Source organism: Protopterus annectens, chromosome 4.part0, assembly GCF_019279795.1.
Source record: "Protopterus annectens isolate FY-2018-M chromosome 4.part0, PAN1.0, whole genome shotgun sequence".
NCBI lineage: Eukaryota > Metazoa > Chordata > Ceratodontiformes > Protopteridae > Protopterus > Protopterus annectens.
The window spans coordinates 334,865,723-334,890,350 of NC_056733.1; the positions used below are offsets into that span (position 1 = coordinate 334,865,723).

The 24,628-nt window shown below is 46.7% G+C and overlaps 1 protein-coding gene across 1 annotated transcript in view; it reads right to left on the bottom strand.

The window, feature by feature from the left end:
* Positions 1 to 24,628, bottom strand: part of LOC122800250 (solute carrier family 2, facilitated glucose transporter member 11-like) — a 361,259-nt gene that overhangs the window by 155,672 nt on the left and 180,959 nt on the right. The window contains exon 7 of the mRNA XM_044069741.1: positions 21,335 to 21,522. Coding sequence (XP_043925676.1) covers positions 21,335 to 21,522 — 188 coding nt within the window. The remainder of the gene's footprint in view (positions 1 to 21,334; positions 21,523 to 24,628) is intronic.

A 24,628-nucleotide genomic window follows, 5' to 3' on the forward strand; every position in this document is an offset into this window, starting at 1 on the left:
GCCCATGTGGCACAGATCACCTCAGAGCAGACGGGCTGAGAAGGTATACAGCTGGAGTCCCCTCGGTCGGGCAGCGTGTGACACATGTCTCAGCACCTTTATCCCTGTGTTGTGGAACGTTTGAGGTCCTTCTGAGTGCTGCAGGTGTCAGGTTAGGTACATCCCAGATGTGGCGTTGTACACAATCATTGGTCTGATGTGTGAAGAGTACAGGGGTACAATGAACTCCCCTGATGTGGATGTGAATCCCTTCATGACCAGGTGGCCACAGTGGAATGTCTTCCCAACCACATTGGCAATGTGAGTGTCGACAGAGGTTACCGACAGGTTTGGTACCCATGTCCCTGATCACATCCACCATGTTTAATGGATTACCACCTATATGGTAAGTCGGGCTGAACATGTCTTTCCCACTGGGTAGGTCTACACCTTCCCTGGCATGTAGCATCAGGCCATGGCTCTGGCACCAGTTATCCATTTCTATGAGACCCCAGGTGGATGTCAGTGTCTGATGGGGTGTTGAGTATGGTGGCCGGTATGCAGTCATCTGCATACCTTGTCTGCCACAATCCCCCTATGTTTGCATGCACATTGGAAAGTTGAATGCCGAACAGGAGGGGGCCCAGGACTGAGCCCTGTGGGCCACCACTCGAGACCAGCTTGGAGTCTGACATGGCACCAGGAACACAAACCCTGTGTGGTGTGACCTCTATCCAGTTGGCAAACCATCATGTGACATATGTCTCCACATGTACGCTGGTGAGCCTTTCCATGATGCCCACGTGGAGTGTGGTTTGAACGCTCCCGCCAGGTCATGGTAGTCTGTGCAAACTGACGTACCCCCATCAATGGCCTTAGTGACTCCTCCAGACAGGTCGAGTAGGTTTGGGAGGCAGGATCTGCCCTCGACTAAGTCGATGTGGGTATGTTCCGGTATTGGCTGTACACCAATGTCTTTATTTATGGGCTCCAGTATGGACCTCCCCACAGCTTTGCAGACAAGGCTTGTCAAGCTGATAGGGCAGGGATGTCTACAGTCCATAAGAGCACTACCCTGGTGTAGTGGGACCACAGTTGCCGTATGCCATCCATCAGGGACGTAGCCCGTAGTAAGCCTAAGATGAAACAGCGGCCTTATGTGCGGGGTGAGGGCCTCAATGAGGTTGTGTAGCACACAGCCAGGGACACCATCTGGTCCCATTGATGCTGTGTTCACCGCTTAACAGATATCAGCTCTCTCCTGGGCATACAGGATGTTTGGGAGGCTAGAATCTGGTGGGATGGATATGTCCCCTCTTGGGGGAGGGGGGAGGGTAGATGTATGCATGGAACATGTCTGCTGGTTTGTTGACAATGTCTGTGGGTTCAGTGATCATTGTACCATTCTGGAGTAATTCCAGGCATGACTGTGTGCTCCCACCCATGTTCCTACCACAGCTAAGGAAGGCCCTATGGTTGTCTTATGTGTCCTTTGCAGTACCACTCCCACAGGTGGCCTTGGAAGATTGTATGAGTGATCGTATGTTAACGCCGGTATTAATCAGTGATGCCTTCCCTGGTACTGATATTGCTCTGTCATGTATTAGCTCCAACTCTTGTTGTACAGTTTGTCAATGGCTGGGGTCCACCAGACCATGTGCCTGCCTTTGGTGGACAAGGTCCTGATGTTATCAGGATCGCTTGGTGCAGACATTCCTGGGGTTGCTCATAGAAGGCATTTGTAAGGGTTTCAGCAGTGTGGCCTGTGTTTACCACTGGCATGGAGGCCTTGTAGGGTACCACACCGGTCGTATGACGTGTGTGGTTTGCTGTGGAGAGGTCATCACTGTGGTCTCCCATGCCGGTGTTGGGTGCAGGATGCGGATCTCCAGTGGGTTCACTATATGGTCTGACATCACCATTGAGGGATGTACATCCTGTGTGGAGCATATCGTCCCCATGTGTGATGATCAGAACTAGTATACGTCCCCCCCTTGTGGGTATGGTGCATGGTTGTTCCACAGCATTCAGGTGTATGAACACCTGGGACCTTTGGTGTAGGGTGTTGTGTCCTGGGTAATGTTCCCGGTCTATGTATGGGTGGTTGATGTCACCCAATATGACGGTGTTGTGAGAGCATTCACACTCACCAGTGTCTTCAGGAAGGCTGTGCAGGTATCCTGGGTTTGGGAGGGTGGTCTGTAGCATGCAACAAACTGTAGGGCAGTCCTACCTATGGTTAATTGCACCTGGATATTCCCCGCTACTACGTGCATCTCTGCCAACATGGAGGTGTGTGTATCCTTCATGGAAATGGAGACTCCCCCTCCTTCTGTGTTCGGTCCGGGTTATGGTCCTGAACGCGTGATATGGGGTATGACCCGATAGTGCTGGGGTGCTCTCAGCAGCCCTGATCAATGTTTCAGTCACAGCACTGACATCGATGTCCTCCACACTGAGGAGGGCATTTGAGGGTGTGCAGCTTGGCCACAGACCACTGGCAGTGAGCAGTATTATCCTGTGTGTTCTCCAGGTTTGTAGTGTAGGGTGGTAGGTTTATCATTCCAGCCATGCCTGCAGTGAGCACTGTGGGGGTGGCAGGTGCCTTCGCCAAACCCTTGACCAGGGGCGACAGGTGCGAGCCATACCATGCGAAGGGGCATGGCGTGCCAAGCATGTCATCCCAGGTATGAGGAATCTGGATCCCCTCAGACTGACACCGGTAACCAGGCACATTATCAAGGGTGATCACTTTGAGCCAGTATAGTGGCATCATACTTGATGAGGGTGGGATACTGCCCAGGGTCAGGGACATGCTGGCCTGGCCTACACAATCTGAGTGGCCCTCTATGTCTCCTTTAATGTATCCCAGGGTGGTATGTCTCCAGTCGTTGACACCAGCATGGGCAATGACCGCGTCATACCTGTACATGCTGCAGAGTGACCTGAGTGTGTGTGTTATGTTGGGTATTACAGCGCCCAGCAGGCAGCCTACTGTGATCATTCCCTTGTTCAGTCTGGTGGGTGGGACGTTGGTGTGTCTGACAGTGGCGTCACCCATTACAGGTGTGTCTGGCAGTGTGTGTGTTGCCTTTGGGGCTCTGACAGTTTAGCACACTGACGTTGAGAACTATGTGTTGCATGTCCTATGTCCTGTGGAGGCAGTTGCTTGTGTGTCTGCTTCAGAGGGCTCGTTAGGTTCGTGACATGTCTTAACAGTGCCTCCAGGTATATCTTAGTGTGTTCATGTGTTTGATTAGCATTTGCGATAGTCACATGTGACACTGGGTATGTGGTGTGCATGGTGTCCTTCCCCTCCCGCGTGGTCTTGCCGGTCATGGTTTGAGAGAGCACAGCCCCCTGTCTGGCTATATAGTTGCGTCTGTCACATGTATTATGTTCATTGGGGGAGGTGCAGCTTGTCTGTGTCCATGAGGCACCTGTAACAGTGGCCAGGACGCCCAGATTCACCATCTGAACAGGAGAGGTCGCTAGCAATTGACCCTTCGACATGCCAGAGAACGTGAATGCATTTGCTGTGTAACCGGGTCAGAAGGCACCTATAGGGAAGTGGGTACACAAGGGGATTCTAGGCCAGTGTAGTACTCCATTTAGTATACATGTACTTTACCTATGTAGGAATACTATGGGAGTAGGTGCAGAGCTTTTGTGATATAGAGAACAGACAGTCGGGATTGCAAGAAGAGAGGTCATACACATAAACCTGCGGAGCACGGAGCCGGATACAGTGTAACGTTGCTTACACGGTACATGACGCACATGTCCACACATATACTGCACCTGACGCCTGTGGTCGGTGCCACAGGCTACGGTGGACAGAGACATCACATACATGGCATGACACAGTACAGGTATGGTGACATTCTGCAGGTGTCGTACGCAGTGTGCTGGCTACTGACCGCAGGTGTCACCTGTCAGCTGTGGTGCACGGTGTTCGACAGTCGGATGCTGTACCGGTACAGGAATATGCCCGCATTCGCGGTGCGTACACCTCTATGGCACACACACCATTGTGTGCAGATGGGGACACCTGTCTGTGTGGTCAGCACCCTCACAAGACAATGCACCGACGCGCCATGTCACAGGGGGTGGTCTTGCACAGGTGGCCAGTAAGGCTCACAGGTATGGCAATGACAGGGCTGTACATGCAGCACCAGTACGGGATGGTCACCCTGTGTGGTCAGTGTCCAGTCACAACACTATATCTGCATACACCCTCTCAACAGGCAGCAGACATACACACATGTTGACACACTGACATGGTGGTGGCCACACATATCTACACGGAGGGATGATGTGTTGCATGTACTACACCATCCACATCAATGCACCCCACACTGAGGTAGGTACAGATCTCTACCATGGTGTACAGTGATGTGTGGCACGTGGCACATAGTCCCCCCGATCTGTGGCATACATGGGCACACATTCCTGCACACATGTTGGTGCTGGGAATGCCACACCCGCTACATGGGATTTGTGCAGGCGTGCAGCGGTATGTGGTGCATCCTGCGTACTACCACTGTATCTGGCAGCTGTGCCAATATCTGCACTTGGGAGGTGGTAGGGGTTACAGTGGCAATGTGACATATGGTCGATCACGCATGGCCGATGTGTATGCATCATGGCAGCGCTGTCATGTAAAGGCAACATAGCAGACTGTATGCACATGGCAGGGTAGGATGGTGTGTGACACACCTGTGACCAGCACCTGCACACATGCATGTGGACAGGTGTTTAAACAAATGGTGTATACACAGACTGCCATGCATGCTGTTACTATGCCACCATATGACGGCCCCCATGATGGGTATGCATGTGGGAGGGGGTTGCAACTGTGTTACGGACACTGGACACCACTCCTGCATGGCTGCACCATGCACAGTACACATGTCACATGTATCCCCTGTTGCCATGTGTGTATGCATTGCTACGTTGTGACATGTGTGTCAACATACATGGAACATGGACTGTGGTATGGTATCACAGCTGTCACAGGCAAACTGTACAAGGGTATGTGTCCCAGTGAACACCGCTGCACCCTGTAGGGGGTGCATACCACAGACATGTGTCCACCTTCCCTTCGTGTGTGTGTATTACCGCGTACACCTGTATTATGCATGTGGTACATCACAGGCTTCGTATGTGTCCTGCGTGCAGTCCATGCACACAGCCAGGAAATCACATATGTGACATATCCAGACATTGTTTCACTGTGGTACAGCTGCAGTCATGTGTCATACCTGTGTCAGGCCCATGGTATGTGTGGAGCACGCCTGTCCGTGTATACCGGTACGGGTGGACTACATCACACCTGTGGGATCATTGATAGTACATGTGTACTCTGCACGACGGACGTACACCGCCACATAGTCTTCTGGACATATGTCACATGCAGTTGCTGGACCGTGAGGCATACTGCTGCACCGATGACATGGTGCTGGCATAGCAGCTACAGTGTTCACTACGGTGTGTACATGTTCAGCCTGCACCCGTGGCGCCTGTGCTGTCATCTGTGTGTGTACGTGTGACTGCATGTGTGTCCACCCTGTGCGTGTGTACGGGTTTACCTGGCTGTGACTTGCGGTGTGTGCATTCCGTCTGCAGGCCGGATGGCGCGTAGCACATACTACGTGTGTGGGCATGGCCGGGTTGCTGTTGTGTGGGTGGACACACACGACGGTCCACATTCTGCCTCCCATGCCGTCACCCCATGTGTATGCATGTCTGCACTGTGCCGATTCTAAGTGTCTGAGCATGCCCAGTAAGCAGCTGTGTAGATGGACACACAGTACAGTGCACACCGCGGCCGTCTGCGTTGATACCCCGTGAGCATGTCTGTCTCCCCTTCGCAACCGCTAGGTGTGAGAGGCATGGCCAGTACACCATTCGGGGGTACACACTACAGTCGGCACGATGTCTGCTACTAGGCGTGTAGCCATGGCCAATGACATCCTGCATGGCCATGGTGACCATCCAGGTGACTCATATGTGGCTGTTATGCCACAATGGCTGCCTACATCCTGCACGCCGGATGCCCTCTCATAGGGTATACTGTATGTGGTGCATCCCGTATTCATGTCGTGATGTACTGCTCCGTAGTTAGTTGGTATTCCCGACTGCAGCACTACTGTGTTACTGTACGGCCACCTTCGGATGGTAACAGGCTGTGTGACTGCGCACTCTGTCTTCATTCCCTATCAGCCGCCTTGCCTCTGCAGATGATACCACCCACCTAGGGGTATGCCTCCTGACAGTGCTGTGCTCAGTAATCTTGGTAGCGCGTTCTGTAAATGCATCATGCTGTAATGAGTTCATGTAGGTAGGCGTAGGTTCGACTCCCGGCCCTTGTCTGTGTGCGCGTGTGTGTGTGTGTGTGTGTGTGTGTGTGTGTGTGTGTGTGTGTGTGTGTTTCCAGCTGCCTCTGCAGATGAACATGCTTTTAGACGCTTCGCAACACATACCTTGGCTATTGTCAGCTATTCCCTTACGGGTGATGTCACCCGCCTAGAAGTATGCCTCTGACAGCGCTGTGCTCAGTAATCTCGGTAGCGCGTTCTGTAAATGCATCATGCTGTAGTGAGTTCATGTAGGTAGGCGTAGGTTCAACTCTCGGCCCTTCCTTGTGTGTGTTTCCAGCTGCCTCTGCAGATGAACATGCTTTTAGACGCTTCGCAACACATACCTTGGCTATTGTCAGCTATTCCCTTACGGGTGATGTCACCCGCCTAGAAGTATGCCTCTGACAGCACTGTGCTCAGTAATCTCGGTAGCGCATTCTGTAAATGCATCATGCTGTAGTGAGTTCATGTAGGTAGGCGAAGGTTCGACTCTCGGCCCTTCCCTGTGTGTGTGTGGGTGTGTGTTTCCAGCTGCCTCTGCAGATGAACATGCTTTTAGATGCTTCGCAACACATACCTTGGCTATTGTCAGCTATTCCCTTATGGGTGATGTCACCCACCTAGAAATATGCCTCTGACAGCGCTGTGCTCAGTAATCTCGGTAGTGCGTTCTGTAAATGCATCATGCTGTAGTGAATTCATGTAGGTAGGCGTAGGTTCAACTCCCGGCCCTTCCCCGTGTGTGTGTGGGGTGTGTGTGTTCACAGCTTCCCTAGTAGAGTGTAGTCATTTTAGATGCTTGGCAACACGTACCTTGGCTAGCGGCGGCTATTCCTTTACGGATGTTGTCACCCACCTGGACATGTGCCTCTGACGGTGCTGTGTTCGGTGGTCCACGTAGCGCGTTCCATACCTGTGTCATACTGTTGTGCGTTTGGGTATGTGGGGGTGTGGTCAATCACCATGCCTGCCACATGTGTGTGTGTGTGTCTATGCTCCCAGCTGCATGGGTTCATAGGGTATGGCTTTAGAGTTTCCACAGAACACTCATATCCTGCCGCCATCCCTGTGTTTGTGGATGGTGAGACGCAGCTCGTGGACTGCCTGTGTGCCTGCTGTGGTTGGCGACCTCCGTAGCATGTTCTCCATGTGCACTCTGCTATGGTGTGGTGGGGTGGTGCTGTGTACGTTACACTCACGGGCTTGCCACATGTGTCCGTCTGTATCTCTGTCATTGTATATCTACGTACCTATGTTGTGCCCATAGCGCTGCTCTTGCATGGACAGCTGTCTGTCCCATGTATCGCATATTTGCACGGCTGACACATAGAACTGTGGTACGATGCATATCCACTCATTGTCCATGCAACGTCCGTATTCCAGAACACCCTAGAGACATCTGCTGGATATCGTGGCAGACAGCTATCCTTGCTGTACTGACACTGTACCCATACACGCCATAAACCTTGTGTGTAATTGCCTATTTATGGTGTGTGTATGTCTAACTGTGCTGTATGCATGGTCGTGTGTGTGTCCCGCTATAGCCATCTGTGCAGGTGTCGCCACTATGGGTAATCCTTGTGGACCGCTGTTTCATGTGCACTTCTGCACATACCTGCAGACCGAACTACCCCTCCTACGGCAGCGGCCTTAGATCGACCGCTGCCCTAGGCTATAGGGCTCCATGGCACCCACCACCACAACACATGGTGCCCCCATCCTGGTATACCTACATGACATACCTACTAGACATGTGACCCTACTAGTGCGGCGCCCTAGGCAGCCGCAGGATTGGCGTATGCCTACAGTAGGCTATGAGCACATCACAAGGCATACGTCTACATTCAGTGTTTTACAAAGGCTAGGTTATAATACCAGAGGGGGGATCTCATCAACTATGCTTTAGAATGCGGATTTAGATGGATTATTAGGTGGAGGGTTGACCACACACCAGGGCTGACTGATGAAACACTGATGAAGCCTCTTTTGAGAAGCAGGTGGCTTAAACCCCCATAACAGGAATGTAGTTTAGGTACAGATATACAGTTAACACACATTAGTCCACTCTTTCAGTTGTGTACCACTGTATTACATTAATATGATATGCATATCTTCTATATATATTGTTAGATCTTTGATTGATGAGTATTAGGCATAGTACAATATCATATAATACATGTGTTAATAGGATGTTTTTGGAGATGTTAATATATGTGTGTGTAGTTAACATTGCGTCTGTGCTTTATATGCTGTGGTTACATGTTCATTGTTTGCTGAGAAATTAACCAATGAAAGTGTAAGGGGGGATATTTAAAGCCTGGATGCTTTTATGTTATGTGTAAGTCTGACGGAGCCTACAGGTGAAAGCGCTTACATGTCTATGAAGGAACCTTTGTATACCATTTGTGACCTGTCCTGGACAATGTCTACGTTGACTGTTTCATCTACCTATGTGTGTTTTGGATTGTGTGCCATAAGGTGCCAGCGGTTCTTTGATGTTGATTAGGTGTATTCCATGGTCAATTGACATTAATCCTATTAATTCACTGAAGGATGTTCTTCATAAGTGGGAACGCCATAGTTTGACCATCCTATGACCTTCCTAGCTGACGTTGTTATTGTGCCATTGGTATGTGTTCCACAGGTCGCCCATTTGTTCCACGGTATAGAAGCGAGTGATCCCCATTTTGGTGCTGGCAGATTGAGTGCTGTGTACGCCGGTATTCGCACGGCGGTCTGACTTTATATGGAGAGTGTCTACTGTAGTCCCTATCTGTATTTACTGTGTTATGCCTCACTGCAACTGTGTGATTCCACCAGGTTTGCAGTTATGGGTGCCATCTTGGTCGTACGCTTGTCCATCCATGGCAATTGCCTACTGGACACTGGTATAGGGCAGTACACATTTCACCCCTGCATTTAGCATTATCCGGTGGATGCTTTGCACAATTAGTGGGGAGTAAGGCATGTGCTACTCCCACATCCCTCCCACGGGGCGGGACAATGGATTATCTGCCAAAAAACACCGAGCCCCATTTCTGCATACCCAGGATCCCATGGTTGCAACCCTCGATGGTACCCATTACACATCCGTCATGTGTGCGGGAATGGAATGTGGACGCACTTCTATGGACTCTACAATCTGGGGATTTCTGTTCATATGTCGTGCATTTCATGGACAGTTGTCATCAACCTTGAACACGCTGGTGGTGCATATGTCTGGCTGTGCCGTAGTCACGGCTGTCAGTTCTTCTGGGTCTCTCGATCGCAGCTGGTTGACATTGCGTACGGATGAATTTTTGGGGTCCTACAATGGACACCAATGTGCATATGTAAAGTGTAGAACTTGTTGGACTGTGTCCATCTGGCCAGTGGGTTTGACTGATGCTGTATGTTCCCCAATCACGGATATCTGTTTGACTACCCATATGTAGTGCTACGTTAACCAGGTTTTTCTAAACTGAACCCAAATGGTGTAAATCCAATGATGCAGGCTAACAAATGCTTTAACTAATCCTCAGATGTCCCATTAGGAAATTTCCGCCACTGTATTGTCAAAATAACACAACCATAACATGTAGATCCTATTAATTCATTGAAGGATGTTCTTTATAAGTGTGAACGCCATAGTTTAAAGATCCTATGACCTTCCTAGTTGACGTTGTTGGTGTGCCATTAGTATGTGTTCCGCAGGTCGCCCATTTGTTCCGCAGTATGGTAGCGAGTGATCCCCATTTTCTTGCTGGCAGATTGAGTGCTGTGTACGCCGGTATCCGCACGGCAGTCTGACTTTGTATGGGGAGTGTGTACTGTAGTCCCTATGTGTATTTCCTGTGTTATGCCTTACTGCAGCTGTGTAATTCCACTAGCTTTGCAGTTATGGGTGCCATCTTGGTCGTACGTTTGTCCATCCATGGGAACTGCCTACTGGACACTGGTATAGGGCTGTTCTCATTTCACAGCTGCATTTAGCATTCTCCGGTGGATGCTTTGCATTATTGGTGGGGAGTAAGGCATGTGCTATACCCACATCCCTCCCACGGGGCGGGACAACGGATTATCTGCCAAACAACACCGAGCCCCATTTCTGCATACTCAGGATCCCATGGCTGCAACCCTCGACGGTACCCATTACACATCCTTCATGTGTGCGGGACTGGGATGTGGACGCACTTCTATGGACTCTACAATCTGGGGATTTCTGTTCATATGTCCTGCATTTCATGGACACTTGTCATCAACCTTAAACACGCTGGTCGTGCATATGTCTAGCTGTGCCGTAGTCACGGCTGTTCACTCCTTCTAGGTCGCTCGATCGCAGCTGGTAGATGTGGCATACGGATCAATTTTTGGGGTCCTACAATGGACACCGATGTGCATATGTAAAGTGTAGAACTTGTTGGACTGTGTCCATCTGGCCAGTGGGTTTGACTGCTGCTGTATGTTCCCCAATTGCGGATGACTGTTTGACTACACATATTATGTAGTGCTACGAAAACCATTTTTTTCTGAAATGAACCCACATGGTGTAAATCCGATGATGCAGGTTAGCAACTGGTTTAAATAAACCTCAGAGGCCCCAATGGGAAATATCCGCCACTGTATTGTCATAACTAACACCACCAAAACATGTAGATCCTACTAATTCATTGAGGGATGTTCTTTATAATTGGGTACGCCATAGTTTAACCATCCTATGACCTTCCTAGTTGACGTTGTTGGTGTGCCATTAATATGTGTTCCACAGGTCGCCCATTTGTTCCGCAGTATGGTAGCGTGTGATCCCCATTTTCTTGCTGGCAGAGTGGGTGCTGTGTACGCTGGTATTCGCACGGTGGTCTGACTTTGTATGGGGTGTGTCTACTGTAGTCCCTATCTGTAAACACATTCCACACCTGCATTTACATTATCCGGTGGATGCTTTGCGTTATTTGTGGTGAGTAAGGCATGTGCTACACCCACATCCCTCCCACGGGGCGGGACAACGGATTATCTGCCAAACAACACCGAGCCCCATTTCTGCATACCCAGGATCCCATGGCTGCAACCCTCGATGGTACCCATTACACATCCTTCATGTGTGCGGGACTGGGATGTGGACGCACTTCTATGGACTCGGGACTCTGGGGATTTCTGTCCATATGTCCTGCATTTCATGGACACATGTCATCAACCTTAAACACGCTGGTGGTGCATATGTCTAGCTGTGCCGTAGTCACGGCTGTCGCTTCTTCTGGTAGAACGATAACAGCTGTATGATATTCCATAGTAATCAATTTTTGGGTCCTACAATGGACACCAATGTGCATGTGTAAAGTGTAGAACTTGCTGGACTGTGTCCATCTGGCCAGTGGTTTTGACTGACCTTCCTAGTTGACGTTGTTGGCGTGCCATTAATATGTGTTCCACAAGTCGCCCATTTGTTCCGCAGTATGGTACCGTGTGATCCCCATTTTCTTGCTGGCAGAGTGGGTGCTGTGTACGCCGGTATTCGCACGGCGGTCTAACCTTGTATGGGGAGTGTGTACTGTAGTCCCTATCTGTATTTCCTGTGTTATGCCTGACTGCAGCTGTGTAATTCCACCAGGTCTGCAGTTATGGGTGCCATCTTGGTCGTACGCTTGTCCATCCATGGGAATTGCCTACTGGACACTGGTATAGGGCTGTACACATTTCACAGCTGCATTTAGCATTATCCGGTGGATGCTTTGCATTATTAGTGGGGAGTAAGGTATGTGCTATACCCACATCCCTCCCATGGGGCGGGACAACGGATTTTCCACCAAACAACACAGAGCCACATTTCTGCATACCCAGGATCCCATGGCTGCAACACTCGACGGTACCCATTACACATCCTTCATGTGTGCGGGACTGGGATGTGGACGCACTTCTATGGACTCGACAATCTGGGGATTTCTGTTCATATGTCCTGCATTTCATGGACAATTGTCATCAACCTTAAACACGCTGGTCGTGCATATGTCCAGCTGAGCCATACTCACGGCTGTCGCGTCTTCTGGTGGAACGGTAACGGCTGGATGGAATTCTGTACGGATCAATTTTTGGGTCCTACAATGGACACCCATGTGCATATGTAAAGTGTAGAACTTGTTGGACTGTGTCCATGTGGCCAGTGGTTTTGACTGCTGCTGTATGTTCCCCATTTGCGGACGTCTATTTGACTACCCATATTATGTAGTGCTACAAAAACCAGGTTTTTCAAAACTGAAACCAAATGGTGTACATCCAAAGATGCAGGTTAACAACTGCTTTAAATAATCCCCAGAAGTCCCAATAGGGAAGTATCGCCACTTTATTGTCAGAATGACACCACCATAACAGGTAGATCACGAGCACTTTCGCCCGGTCTTACCGGGCATTTTCAAGTGTAATTAGCAGTAACATATAACTAAATAAATACTATTACGTATTTTAATAATGAAGTTAATACTATGTTATTTGGACAATAGCTTCTGCTATTGTCATACAATGCTGTGGGTGTTGCCGGTTACCATACATATGGCTTTCTCATAAGCCGACTTCACATTTCTAAACACTAGTGTAGCCTCCTTTAAGGCCCCTGAGCCAGTGGTGAACATTACTCAAGCCACTGCATCACTTACATATGCCTTCTACCAGCACCTACAGGACTGCATGGTTCAGGCAATCCCTTACCCAACTGTGGGTCTTTGTACCAATGCCAAGCATCCAGTGTGGTGTACCCCAGCCATACACAAGCTCTACAATGAGAGGAGGTAGCTACCACAAGACAGAGCAGACTCCTTGTGAGGTATGACACCCTTGCTCATTATATGTGAAGAACTACAAACTCTCATGACATCATCCGGGGCAGGTCCCACAGATATATCACCGAGGACTCGACAGATAATCATACAGCCTTCTTTAGCTATGTTGGACACCTGGGAGGAAACTCACAGATATGCTCTGACTGGGTTCACAATGATGTGAGGTTTACTGAACATACACACATTGCCAACATACTGGTTGACAGGTTCGGTGAAGACATCTCCACCCCCTCCCCCCCCACATGGAGAGATGTCTGTGCCAGAAGATTGTGGCCCCCGAATGTTCTGTAATGCACAGGTGGGACATGCTCTCTCCAAGGTAGTGAACACAGCATCCATGGGACCAGATGGTGTCCCGGCTGTGTACTCCGCGATCTCATTGAGGAATTAGACCCACAGTTAGGACAGCTGTTTAATTTTAGCCTCACCTCAGGTAACGTACCCAAGTTGTGGTGCACGGCGACTGTAGTCCCACTTCACAGGAGCAGTGCCTCCATTGACCCTGGTTATTACCATCCCATTAGCTTGAGAAGCCTTATCTGCAAAGACATGGGGAAGGATCATACTGGAGCTCCTAGATGATGACATAGGGGACCTGCATACTTTGCATCCAACCCAGTTTGGCTTGGTCAAGGGCAGATCATGCGTTTAAAACTTGGTTGACGTTTTAGGAACAGTCACCAAGGCCATTGATGAGGGTCAGGCAGTCCATACAGCCTACCTCAACCTGGCAAAGGCCTTCAACACAATACCTCCCTCGGGTATCATTGATAAACCCATCGGCTTGGATGTGAACCCGTACATCGCAGGATGGGTTGCAAACTGGCTAGGTGACACAACCCACACGATCATAGTTGCTGGCACCATGTCAGACTCACTGCCAGTCACAGGCGGTGCCCCACAGGGCTCTTTCCTGGGTCCACTCTTTTTCTGCATCTACATTTCCAAGGTACAAGCAAACACAGGGGGGTTATGGCTGACATTGTCTGCAGATGACTGCGAACTGGGTGCCATAGTGGGACGGACATCTGACACAGATATCCTTCAAAGGGGCCTCACAGATATGGATATCTGCTGCCAGGGACATGGCCTACAGCTAAATGCCGGGTAATGCATAGTCATACCCATCGGGAAGAACAAGGTCACCCCTAGCCGCCATATGGGTGGCAATCCACTGAGCACAGAGGGAATTACCAGGGATCTAGGGACCCAGGTTGTCAGTCACCATTCGTTCGACACACATGTTGCTAACGTGGTTCGGTAGAACTTCTACATTGCCCACCTGATCGTGCAGGGATTCACATCTAGATCAGGGTAGGTCATCGTCAACTTGTACTCATTACTCATTAAACCTATGATTGAGTACATTGCCCCGTTCAGAAGGTATCTGACCCGACACCTGCAGCAGCTGGGAAGGCCCCATAGGTTCATCGTCAGTCGGATGCAGGGTGTCAGGTATTTGTGTTATGCTGCCCGACTGTAGGGACTCCTGCTCCATTCAGTCACATACCACTTGTTCAGTGGTGACCTGTGCCTGACATACGAGGCCATATCAACCCATATTTGATGACTATGCTTCAGCTAATGGATCTACATCCCTCAGAACCACAGGGGCAGGTGACGTGAACCTTGACACGGTCATTAATAGAATGTGTTGGAGGGACAGATACATCACCCAGACACTCACTATGCTGTGGAACAACATCCCAGTACATGTGAGGCAGAGAACCTTGCTGGCCTTGTTCGAGGGGGATCTTGTCCAATGGATGGGGGATTGCGGATATACCCCAGGGATTACATCATTGTCACTGCTTGACAGAGGTACAGCAATATAATAGGCATTTTATCTCCAGACTGGAGGGTTGGCAAAGGAAACATAACTATGGCCTAGGGTTATGGCTGCCCTTGGATAGATAGCCTACTATGTACCTATGAACCTATGTTCATAGTTTGTCCCATTCACACTTGTCTATCCCCTATCCTCATTCATATGTGTATATTTCTGTGGCACATGATTGAACTATGTGTTACCTGCAGGTATGCTGTCTACAGTGCACATACGTCACGGTTGATTACAGTGTATCTGTGTACCTACCTCTGTGATACTGAGGACTACCACACATCCTTCACAGCGTTACATGCATATGTCCATACTATTATTCTTTGGCCTGGGGGGGTTGTTAGGGCAACGGTTACACGTGTCCCTGTTTGTGCACGTGTCATGGTGGTCTTTGACCAGCCTCCGTTGCTATCGTGGGATGGACGGTAGTGTTGGTGTGTGTTTGGGATGTGTTTTCACTGCCTGTACATCTGTGGGGGGTGGGGTTGGCACATGTTCCTCTTTGCAGGGAGCCCCATCCTGGACATTTGTGTCATGCATCGACACTTGGCACGTGCCATATGTCCTGTGCTATTCCCACAGTCATGTATGCCTTCCTGCATTACTACTGCGTGTTACTGGCTGTTTGTATCTGGTACACATGGCTATTATGGTGGATAGCTTGGCCTATTCCCATGCTATGACATACCCATTCATCCAGGCATATACATGTTATTCCATCCTTTGCATTAGCCGTGGGTGTTTGGCCATCCGGCAACGCTATTCTCAATGTGTGATGTCCCACCTTCACCTTCTGTGCCTGTAGCACCCTGTTGGGGCGTCCTGCTTGGTGGGCAGATGTTCCGCCATATGTGTTGTGTTTGACATGTCTGCATAGCTAATCATCAGTACGGTGGCTGAACATACTGCCTTGTCCAGCTGTGCACAGTTATGGGCACCGTGGCGTGTGCACGCCTATGGGGTTTCGACAGGTCCATACCACATGCGGGATGTACACATTCTGCCGACACATTCACATGCGGCCATTTGGATATCTGTACCTGAGGTGGGATGTTAACATGTGGGGTACATATTTGCCCGCTTGGCACTGCCTAGGACAATACTTCTACATTTCAGGTATACCCATTGTGTGTAGGTGTGTAGCTGCGCAAGGCTGCTAGCTGGGTTGGGTGCACAGTCGTACATGGGTGCAGGTTCCATGCTATGACGGGGCTGTTGTATATTACATTTGCATGCATGGGTTCTGCTTCTGGATATTACGCTTAGGCATACGCCGTCCTATGTGTATGCGACGGGCACGTTGCTGGGTGTAGTACATGTTGCTATGCACATGTTTGTCTGTGTTTTGTGTATCTAGTTTCCTTCTTGTTGTTATATCGACACGGCTACCTGGCTGTGTACTCTCACTACTGCTGGTGACCATGCCCATGTGGCTACTTCTATGTAGGTGCGGCGCGCTGACATGCTGCGGTACACCTTCACTGGGTATGTCCACTGACAGTGCATTGCATGACGGACACGGTATTACGCGTATCCTTTGTTCCTTGGACGGGTACACTTTGGACTTCGTGGGTTAATGTTTGGTTCTCCGTTTTGTGTGAACGGGTACTATGTTGCATAGTCTGCGTATGTTTCATTATCCACGGACCCTTGCTGGTGCGGTTACTATTGCAGGCGGCCTGTGGGAGTCAGCACTTTAGGTTGCTCATCGCCTGCCGGCTTGGCCACACCTACGGCCGCATCCTACTTGGGCTCGCTCACGTGCCCTCCGCACATGTCTGTGGTTGCGGCGCGCACTCATTACTATGCATATGGCGCTGCTACGCCGATTATTCACTGCACTGCCGGCGCAAGCCTTACACCAGCCTTGCGCCGAGCTTCATGAATCCCCGGGTATGTCTATTTTGTGATATGCCAGATTTATCTCATTCCTAGAAACACAGGTATATTTAGTTTCATCTCTTAAAATTTGATTCATTTTTCCTTCATAATATATTGAGTCCATTATAACTATCCCCCCACCCTTATCAGGTTTCATAACTCTCACTCCATAATTAGACTTTAGTTCATCCAAAATAGTCTTTTCTTCCTTACTCAAATTAGTTTGATATTTAATCTTACTTTGCATTTCTCTAGTTTCTTTTTCTAAAGTCATTTTGAAATTTTTTAATTGTGAGTGCAAAGGGGAATTGTAAGTGGACTTGCATAATAATCCTTGATTATTTTGATTTGTTCTGTTTATATCATTCTTGGAAAATAATATTTCCAAATTAATTTTTCTAAGGAACAGTTTAATGTCTAACAGAGTTTTAGTGAAATCCCCTTTAGTATACGGAATATATTTAAGCCCCTTCGCCAATAGGCTGAAATGATCCTTAGTTAAGGAAATATTACTGAAGCTGTAAATGGAAAACCCACCATACTTGTTAAAACATTCGACCACTATCTCTTGGGTAGGTGTTACTTCATTAGGGTTGGGGGTATATATACCTAATATCTCCCCCTCCCTCGAAAATTTCCTTTCCAATATATATATATATCCCACCAGATACCAACACTTACTATATTCCAGCACAAGTACATACAGAAACATATTACCCTTCAAGTATACGCAGGGGGCAAGCTCCCCTGCACCCCCACACCCCCTGCTACTTAAATATAACAACTCTTGAGATTGCACTTCAGTACACTAAGTATAATCTTGAAATTGATATATTTAAGTAGCAGGGGGTATGGGGGGGTGCAGCCCCCCACATGGGATGTGCAGGGGGGGCTGTCCCCCTGCTTACACTTGGAGTAGAGTAATATGGTTTGTGTTTTATTAGTTTCTTTATGTACTTGTACTGGAATATAGTAAGTGTTGGTATCCTGTGTGTTTTCAGGATTTTGAGTTTTCATAATTTTGAACTTTCGGGATTTTGGTCTTTCAGGATTCTGTAGCATTCCCATGCAGGGGGCCTGTTTTTTGAAAAGAGCTAGAGGGCCAAGGTATTTAATCTGCCACTAGCCAAATCCATTTTCAATTGTTTTTTAGTTTGGCATACCAGTTAAAATCTTCATCTCATAGACTCAAGATACAGTGTTTGATTCTGACTTCAGGTTATTGGGCTAAGGTTGTAACAGTCTTTAGACTGATTGCCTAGTGTAACTCTAATGCAAATTTCAGTGCATTTTCAATGAATTTGAATTTCAAGGAAGACATGTTTAATATTCATAGGTTCATAGATAAGTACTAGGCTAGTTGCCCTTGCAGCCATTTTAAGTCCAGCCAATTTCCTTAATAAGATGAGAATCAAATACCACACCTTGTGTCTGTGAGGTAGACACCTTGACCATTATGATGCTAAATCTGTTTTCAATGTGAGACTGTTTTGTTTAGCAATAAGTGTTTGTGCAATAAAATTTTAAATCAAAGTTTTAATTTGAATCTATATTTCTGTAATCATTGTAAAAGTGAAGAAGAGACATGGTATGCATATATTACTGACAGGTTTGAGCTGTGTTTATGGTAATTGAGGAGAGACAGTCAAGAAACGGGACACTGGAATGGCTACAGGATGGGGGGGGGGTGCTGGACCATCAGGACCATTACCATGTCTAGGGGCCCATTTGACCATGATCCAGCTTTGGAGACAGTCCTAAAACCTCATGTGAAGTGTAGTGCTGCTTATCTTGAGGACATAGTAATATAGTCAGAAGATTGAATCTCCCATCTTGCTGACGTTCATGCTATACTAGACTGTCAGAGATGAGTTGTGGAACTTGAAAAAGCCTGAAAGAGCAAATTAGGTAAGAAAGAGGTAAACTATTTAAACTATGTGACATGTAAAATTATTGGCCCCCAGAAAATAAAACTTGAAGCTCTGAGAAACAGGTCTAAGGGGATAGCTGAGTAACATCAATTTCTGTCCCACTTTACCTCAACAACTTCCCCACTTACAGATCTGACAGAAGGAAATATATCACTTAAGGTTACAGAAACAGTGGAGGCAGACCATGCTCTTAACCAGATAAGGAGAATACTTTGTCCAGAGCCTGTCTTAGCCACTTATATGAGGAAGGATATATCAGAGGTAGACATCTCATATGATTTTTGAGTTGAACAGAAATCAGGTATTACACTAGTTACAAGGAATGCTTGACAAGTTGGTAGGTGCCGTCTTTAATAAAGTATTCACTTCTTGGATAACAATTCATACTTGTCACAGACAATGTTCCACTTATATGATAGATTAGGTAGTAGAATGGCAGCAAAGAAATATTCAGATAGATACCTTTTCTGCAGCCTTTTAAGTTCATGGTGAAACACAAACCAGGCTTGACCCACCATAATAGAGAAGGCCTGTCTAACGCAAAAAGCTCACCTATTGGACCTAAAACTGAGGGTTTCAGTTTTGGGGGTGTCAGTAGAACATAGTATGGTTGTTCTTGACAGAATAGTATCACAGAAGGTAAGCAATGTGAATAAATGTCATATAAACAGAAATGTTGTTTTCAAAATTTGTGTAAATATTGTGACTATATACAATAAATAGAACTGTTGCTTTAAATAGGTACACGTATATATATCGGGCAAAGACGATTCCTGGATGGTTTAGTTAATAGATCTCACCAGATCAATAGTGTAATTAAATGATGTGTATAAGAGAGGGTTAAAGCCTATCAATCAGAGAATTTGGGCTCTAGTACAGGGGATTGTGTGCCTGGAACAATGGTTCTGAGTAGTATGTTGCCATTAAGAAGAAATGTTGTGGATTATAATTAAGGAAGCCTGGACATCTTCCTACAATGAAAGCATGAGAACTCAGAACTTAGAAGCATTTATGGGTTGTGGACTTCAATTCTTGCCAGGAAGGGAATTACTTGACTTTGAGATACTGTGATCCTTGGTTTATGGAAATTTGAGATTGATAGAAATAATGCACTTTATATTATTTTATATGCTTATCACTACATACATATAAATATTTCAAGCACAGGCATTAATGCCCTTCTAGACTACCAATATATCGAAACAATTGTTCCCATAGTAAATGTCCAGGCTGTTCTTAAAATATATAAACTGGTGCTTGCTTTAATGTAATTTAGTCATCTGTTCCATGCATCAGCTACTCTGTCAGAGAACCAATTAATACACTTCTCATTCCTATAGAATTTTCTACCTAGGTTGTCGGATGATTCTCTACTACTTTTTGATAACCTCAAACATTCCCAGAGGTAGTTGTCTCTAAATGCCCTATATACCTGAATAAGATCTCCTCATATATATCTATAACAGACACTGTACAAGTTCAGATATTTTAGTCTTTCATAATAACTTAAATGTTCACATCTGTTGTACTCTTTCCAGTTTACTCATGCTTGTTTTTTATAAGGTTTCCATATTGTTATTCCATACTCAAGGCTGGATCTAATGTAACTAATAAATAATGATTTTATCATTTATAATTTCCTAAACCTAGACTTTATAAATCGTTTATACAACCTATAGTTCTATAACTATTATTAACCAATTGGTTGATATGATTTGAAAATCTCAAAGATGGATCTACCCATATACCCAAGTCCTTAAATGAATCTACAGTTTCAATCACTGTGTGCTGTATTAAATATTCATCTTTTAGTTTATGTCTCTCAAATTTCATATGATTAGTTTTCTTTTGTGCACTTTCATGGTTCATAGGTTCATGTGCTAACTTGAATGAGAAGAGTAAACACTCACACACACACACACACACACACACACATATCACAGCACACATATTTGTTGGCACACTAGTATTAAAATGCAATATAATATTTTCTGCAAGTGGCTAGGCTATATCTTACAGAGTTTGAACTGACTGAAACTATGGAGATTGGGTCGCACGCTAGGAAAAATGGTGCAGTCTGCATGCCAGTCAATTCATTGTTGTAGATCAGTGGTAACTTTATCTCCACCTGCAGATTCATTACTTATTCTGCTAGCAGAAGCAGACAAGAGAGTTGTGCTATGGTGACCATAAATCCTCTCTGCACGCTGAGGGCAAGATAATATGTTAATATGTTCTGAGCTTTGAACACATTGAGAGACACAAAATTAAGTTACTCAATAACACTGCAGTATTAAAACACAAACCAGGAAGATGAACAAATCCAAGAAATAACAATCCCATTGCAGTAAAATGATGGGGAGACTTGCAGAGACTGGTAGAAATACTTCATTCAAATTGTTTGGTTTGGTTTGAATAAAGTACTTTTTCTACCAGTCTCTGCAAGTCTCCACATCGTTTTACTACTGCAGTGTTAAACTACATTATATTATCACAACAGCTTCACTACACATCAATTAAGTGTGTACTTACAGCATCTATTCCAGAAAACTGCTGCCCTGCATTCAGTCCAATAACAGTGAGGAGCTGTGGTCTAGTTGTTGGGTCAGTGAAAAGGTCCCAAGGTTTCTTTAATTTCTCTCCGCCTAGTGCTATATGCTCTTTTTGTATGTCTTCCATTTCAGAATGGTAATCATTAGACCCATGGAATGCCTTCAAAGCTGAAACAAGTGAATGGAATAGCATTTAGAAACAAAAATAGCTGAAATCAGAAGACTAGGGCAACTTCAAGGAGAACATGACTGTATACAAAATGAATTCCACCCTCCTTCAAGCTGAAGATTTAAGGAATGTCGAATTCACATCTAAAACATTTACTACATAAAATGAAAACTTTTGAAAATGTATTAACCAGCCTTTCTCAGACACTTTTCAGCTGTGACCCAACTCACAAGGGCAAAAATAATTGCGGCATATGTAGGGGCAACATAAATTATCTGATTTTGTGGTAATATGGGAATAAACAACAGACACATGGGACGACATGTTCGACAACTGCGTTGTTTTGAAAGAGATGGCTTGCACCTGTCACTAGGCTTTCAAATACTGGCCAAGGCTCTTGCTGCCCCCATAGTGCCTTTTTTAGGCAAGGCTCAAAAGTCAAACCCACCTGTGTAAACAGCACAATTAACAAAAAACTGAGGGTTGTGCTACTCAATGCCAGGAGTTTAAATCTCAAAATACATGTGCTTGAAGCACTCCTCAGTATGGAGAACATCGACATCTGTGCAGTAACTGAAACCTGGTTCAAGGCTCCAGAGAACATCCCAGCATTACTGGGCTATAACTCGTACTACACATTTCGGCCACAGAACACGGACCGAAACACAAAAGGAGGGGCTGTATCCATATTCATCAAGGATACCTACACCTCCAGGTTACTGGCGCAGCAGGATACCTCTGAGATCATCCATGTGCAACTAACATCAGGCAAATCTGCAATGCAAATTGTGGCCTGTTAGAGATCACCCTCCATGACCCGAGACCACCACTCCACCTTTCTGGAGACACTGGAAAACATGAAGGTCCTACCGAACACCCTGATATTGGCTGATTTCAATTACCCTACCATTAACTGTACAAATTCCCAGGTCCAGTGCTTCCTAGAATTCATCAACTCAAACACCCTGGATCAGCTGGTAAACTGCCCTACCAAAGGTGAAAACATATTGGACCTGGTCATCACAAACATGGCGGACAGGTATTCCACACCGGAGGTCAACCCGTCACTGGCTAGATCAGACCATAAACTAATCACTCTGGATGTCCACACCCCACCACCACCCCCAACTAAGGAAACCACAGTTTTCTAAAGCAAACTTCACCTTACTTAAGAGAGAGGTGATAAGTTTCACAGCCCTCATGCTAAAGGATAACGCTGCCCAAGATGCAGAAGCCTTTACAAATGCACTCTATGAGCACCTAAAAGGATGCATGGACTGTGCCATCCCTAGCAAAACCAAGACTCACTCCTCTAAGAGAAGGAAACCAGTCTGGTGGATCCCTGCCATAAACAGGCTATACAATAGAAGGAGGATACTAGTTCAGAAAAAAAGCAAATCCCAAGAAAGAAAGACATCCCTGATCAGTATCAGTAAGAAACTAAGGTCCCTCATAAAATCACCCAAGGCTAACTTTGAAAGAAAAATAGCCAAGGATTCAAAAGATAAACACAAAGCCTTCTTTAGCTATATTAAGAATCTAAGTGGCAACTTTCAGATATGCACTGAACTAGTGAAAAATAGCACAAAATATACTGAACCTACTGATATTGCCAACATCCTGGAAGATTGATTCAGTACAAACTTCACCCCCCCTCTTACCCCCAAAAGGGCCCACAACAATACCGGAAAAGTATAGTGTCCCGGAAATCAGACACACAGGTGAAAATAGCCCTTTCAAAAGCCAAAAACACTGTGTCAGTGGGGCCAGATGGTGTCCCAGGCTGCATCTTGCATGAACTACAGAACGAACTAACCCCTCCACCTAAACATGTTGTTCAGCCTCAGCCTCTCCACAGGCTACGTGCCCATAGAATAGTGCACAGCAACGGTTATTCCACTCCACAAAGGAGGGACACAACTGACCCTGGTAACTATCGCCCCATAAGCCTGACTAGCCTGTTCTGTAAAGCTATGGAGCGCATCATCATGGAACACATTAACAAAGACACTGGGAACCTCCAAACACTTGACCCCACCCAGTTCGGCTTTGTTAAGGGCAGATCATGCCTACTAAACCTGGTTGACTTCTTCGAGACAGTCACCAAGGCCATAGATGAGGGAAAGTTTGTTCACACAGCCTACCTTGACCTCGCCAAGGCTTTCTACACCATTCCCCACTCAGGTATTAGAGAAAAACTCACCAGCCTGAACATAAACCCCTATATCACGAGATGGGTTGGCAAATGGCTTACAGACAGAACTCACACGGCAAGAATAGCGGGCTCCAGGTCCGATGCCAAACCAGTCACAAGTGGTTTCCCGCAAGACTCGGTCCTGGGACCCCTACTGTTTGGCATATACTTCTCAGAAGTACAGGCAAACACAGGAGCACTATGGTTAACCAAGTTTGCCAATGACTGCAAACTGGGATCCATAATTGACTCTCCAGCGGACACAGACATCCTCCAAAAGGGCCTTAATGAGATGGATACCTGGTGTCAGAGTCATGGCCTCAAGCTAAATGCCAAAAAATACATAGTCATCCCATTTGGGAAAAACAAAACACCCACAAATTACCACATAGGTGGCAGCCCCCTTAATACAGAAGAGGTAATAAGAGATCTGGGGACCCAGGTAGATAGTAATCTCTCCTTTGACAAATATATTGTCAAAGTAGTTAGGAAATCCTTCTATGTGGCCCATCTAATTACTAAAGGGTTTGCATCTAGAAATAAAGAGGTTATAGTGCCTCTCTACTCGTCACTCATCAGACTCATCATAGAGTACAATGCCCCATTAGGGATGTACCTCACAAGACACTTCCAACAGCTGGACAGACCACAAAAGTACCTCACCAAGAGGATTACTGGCCTCAAACATATGTCCTATGCAGCCCGACTGAAAAAACTCTGGCTGTACTCAGTGGCATATTGTTTACTCAAAGGTGATTGCTGCCTGACTTACAAAACCATGTCCAACTCAGAATTGATGGACACGCTCCACCTAAAGAAATCCAAGTCACTGAGAGCCACGCACTCTAGTGAGTGAAACCTCACCACAACAATAAATAGAAGATGCTGGAGGGATAGATTCCTGTCACAGA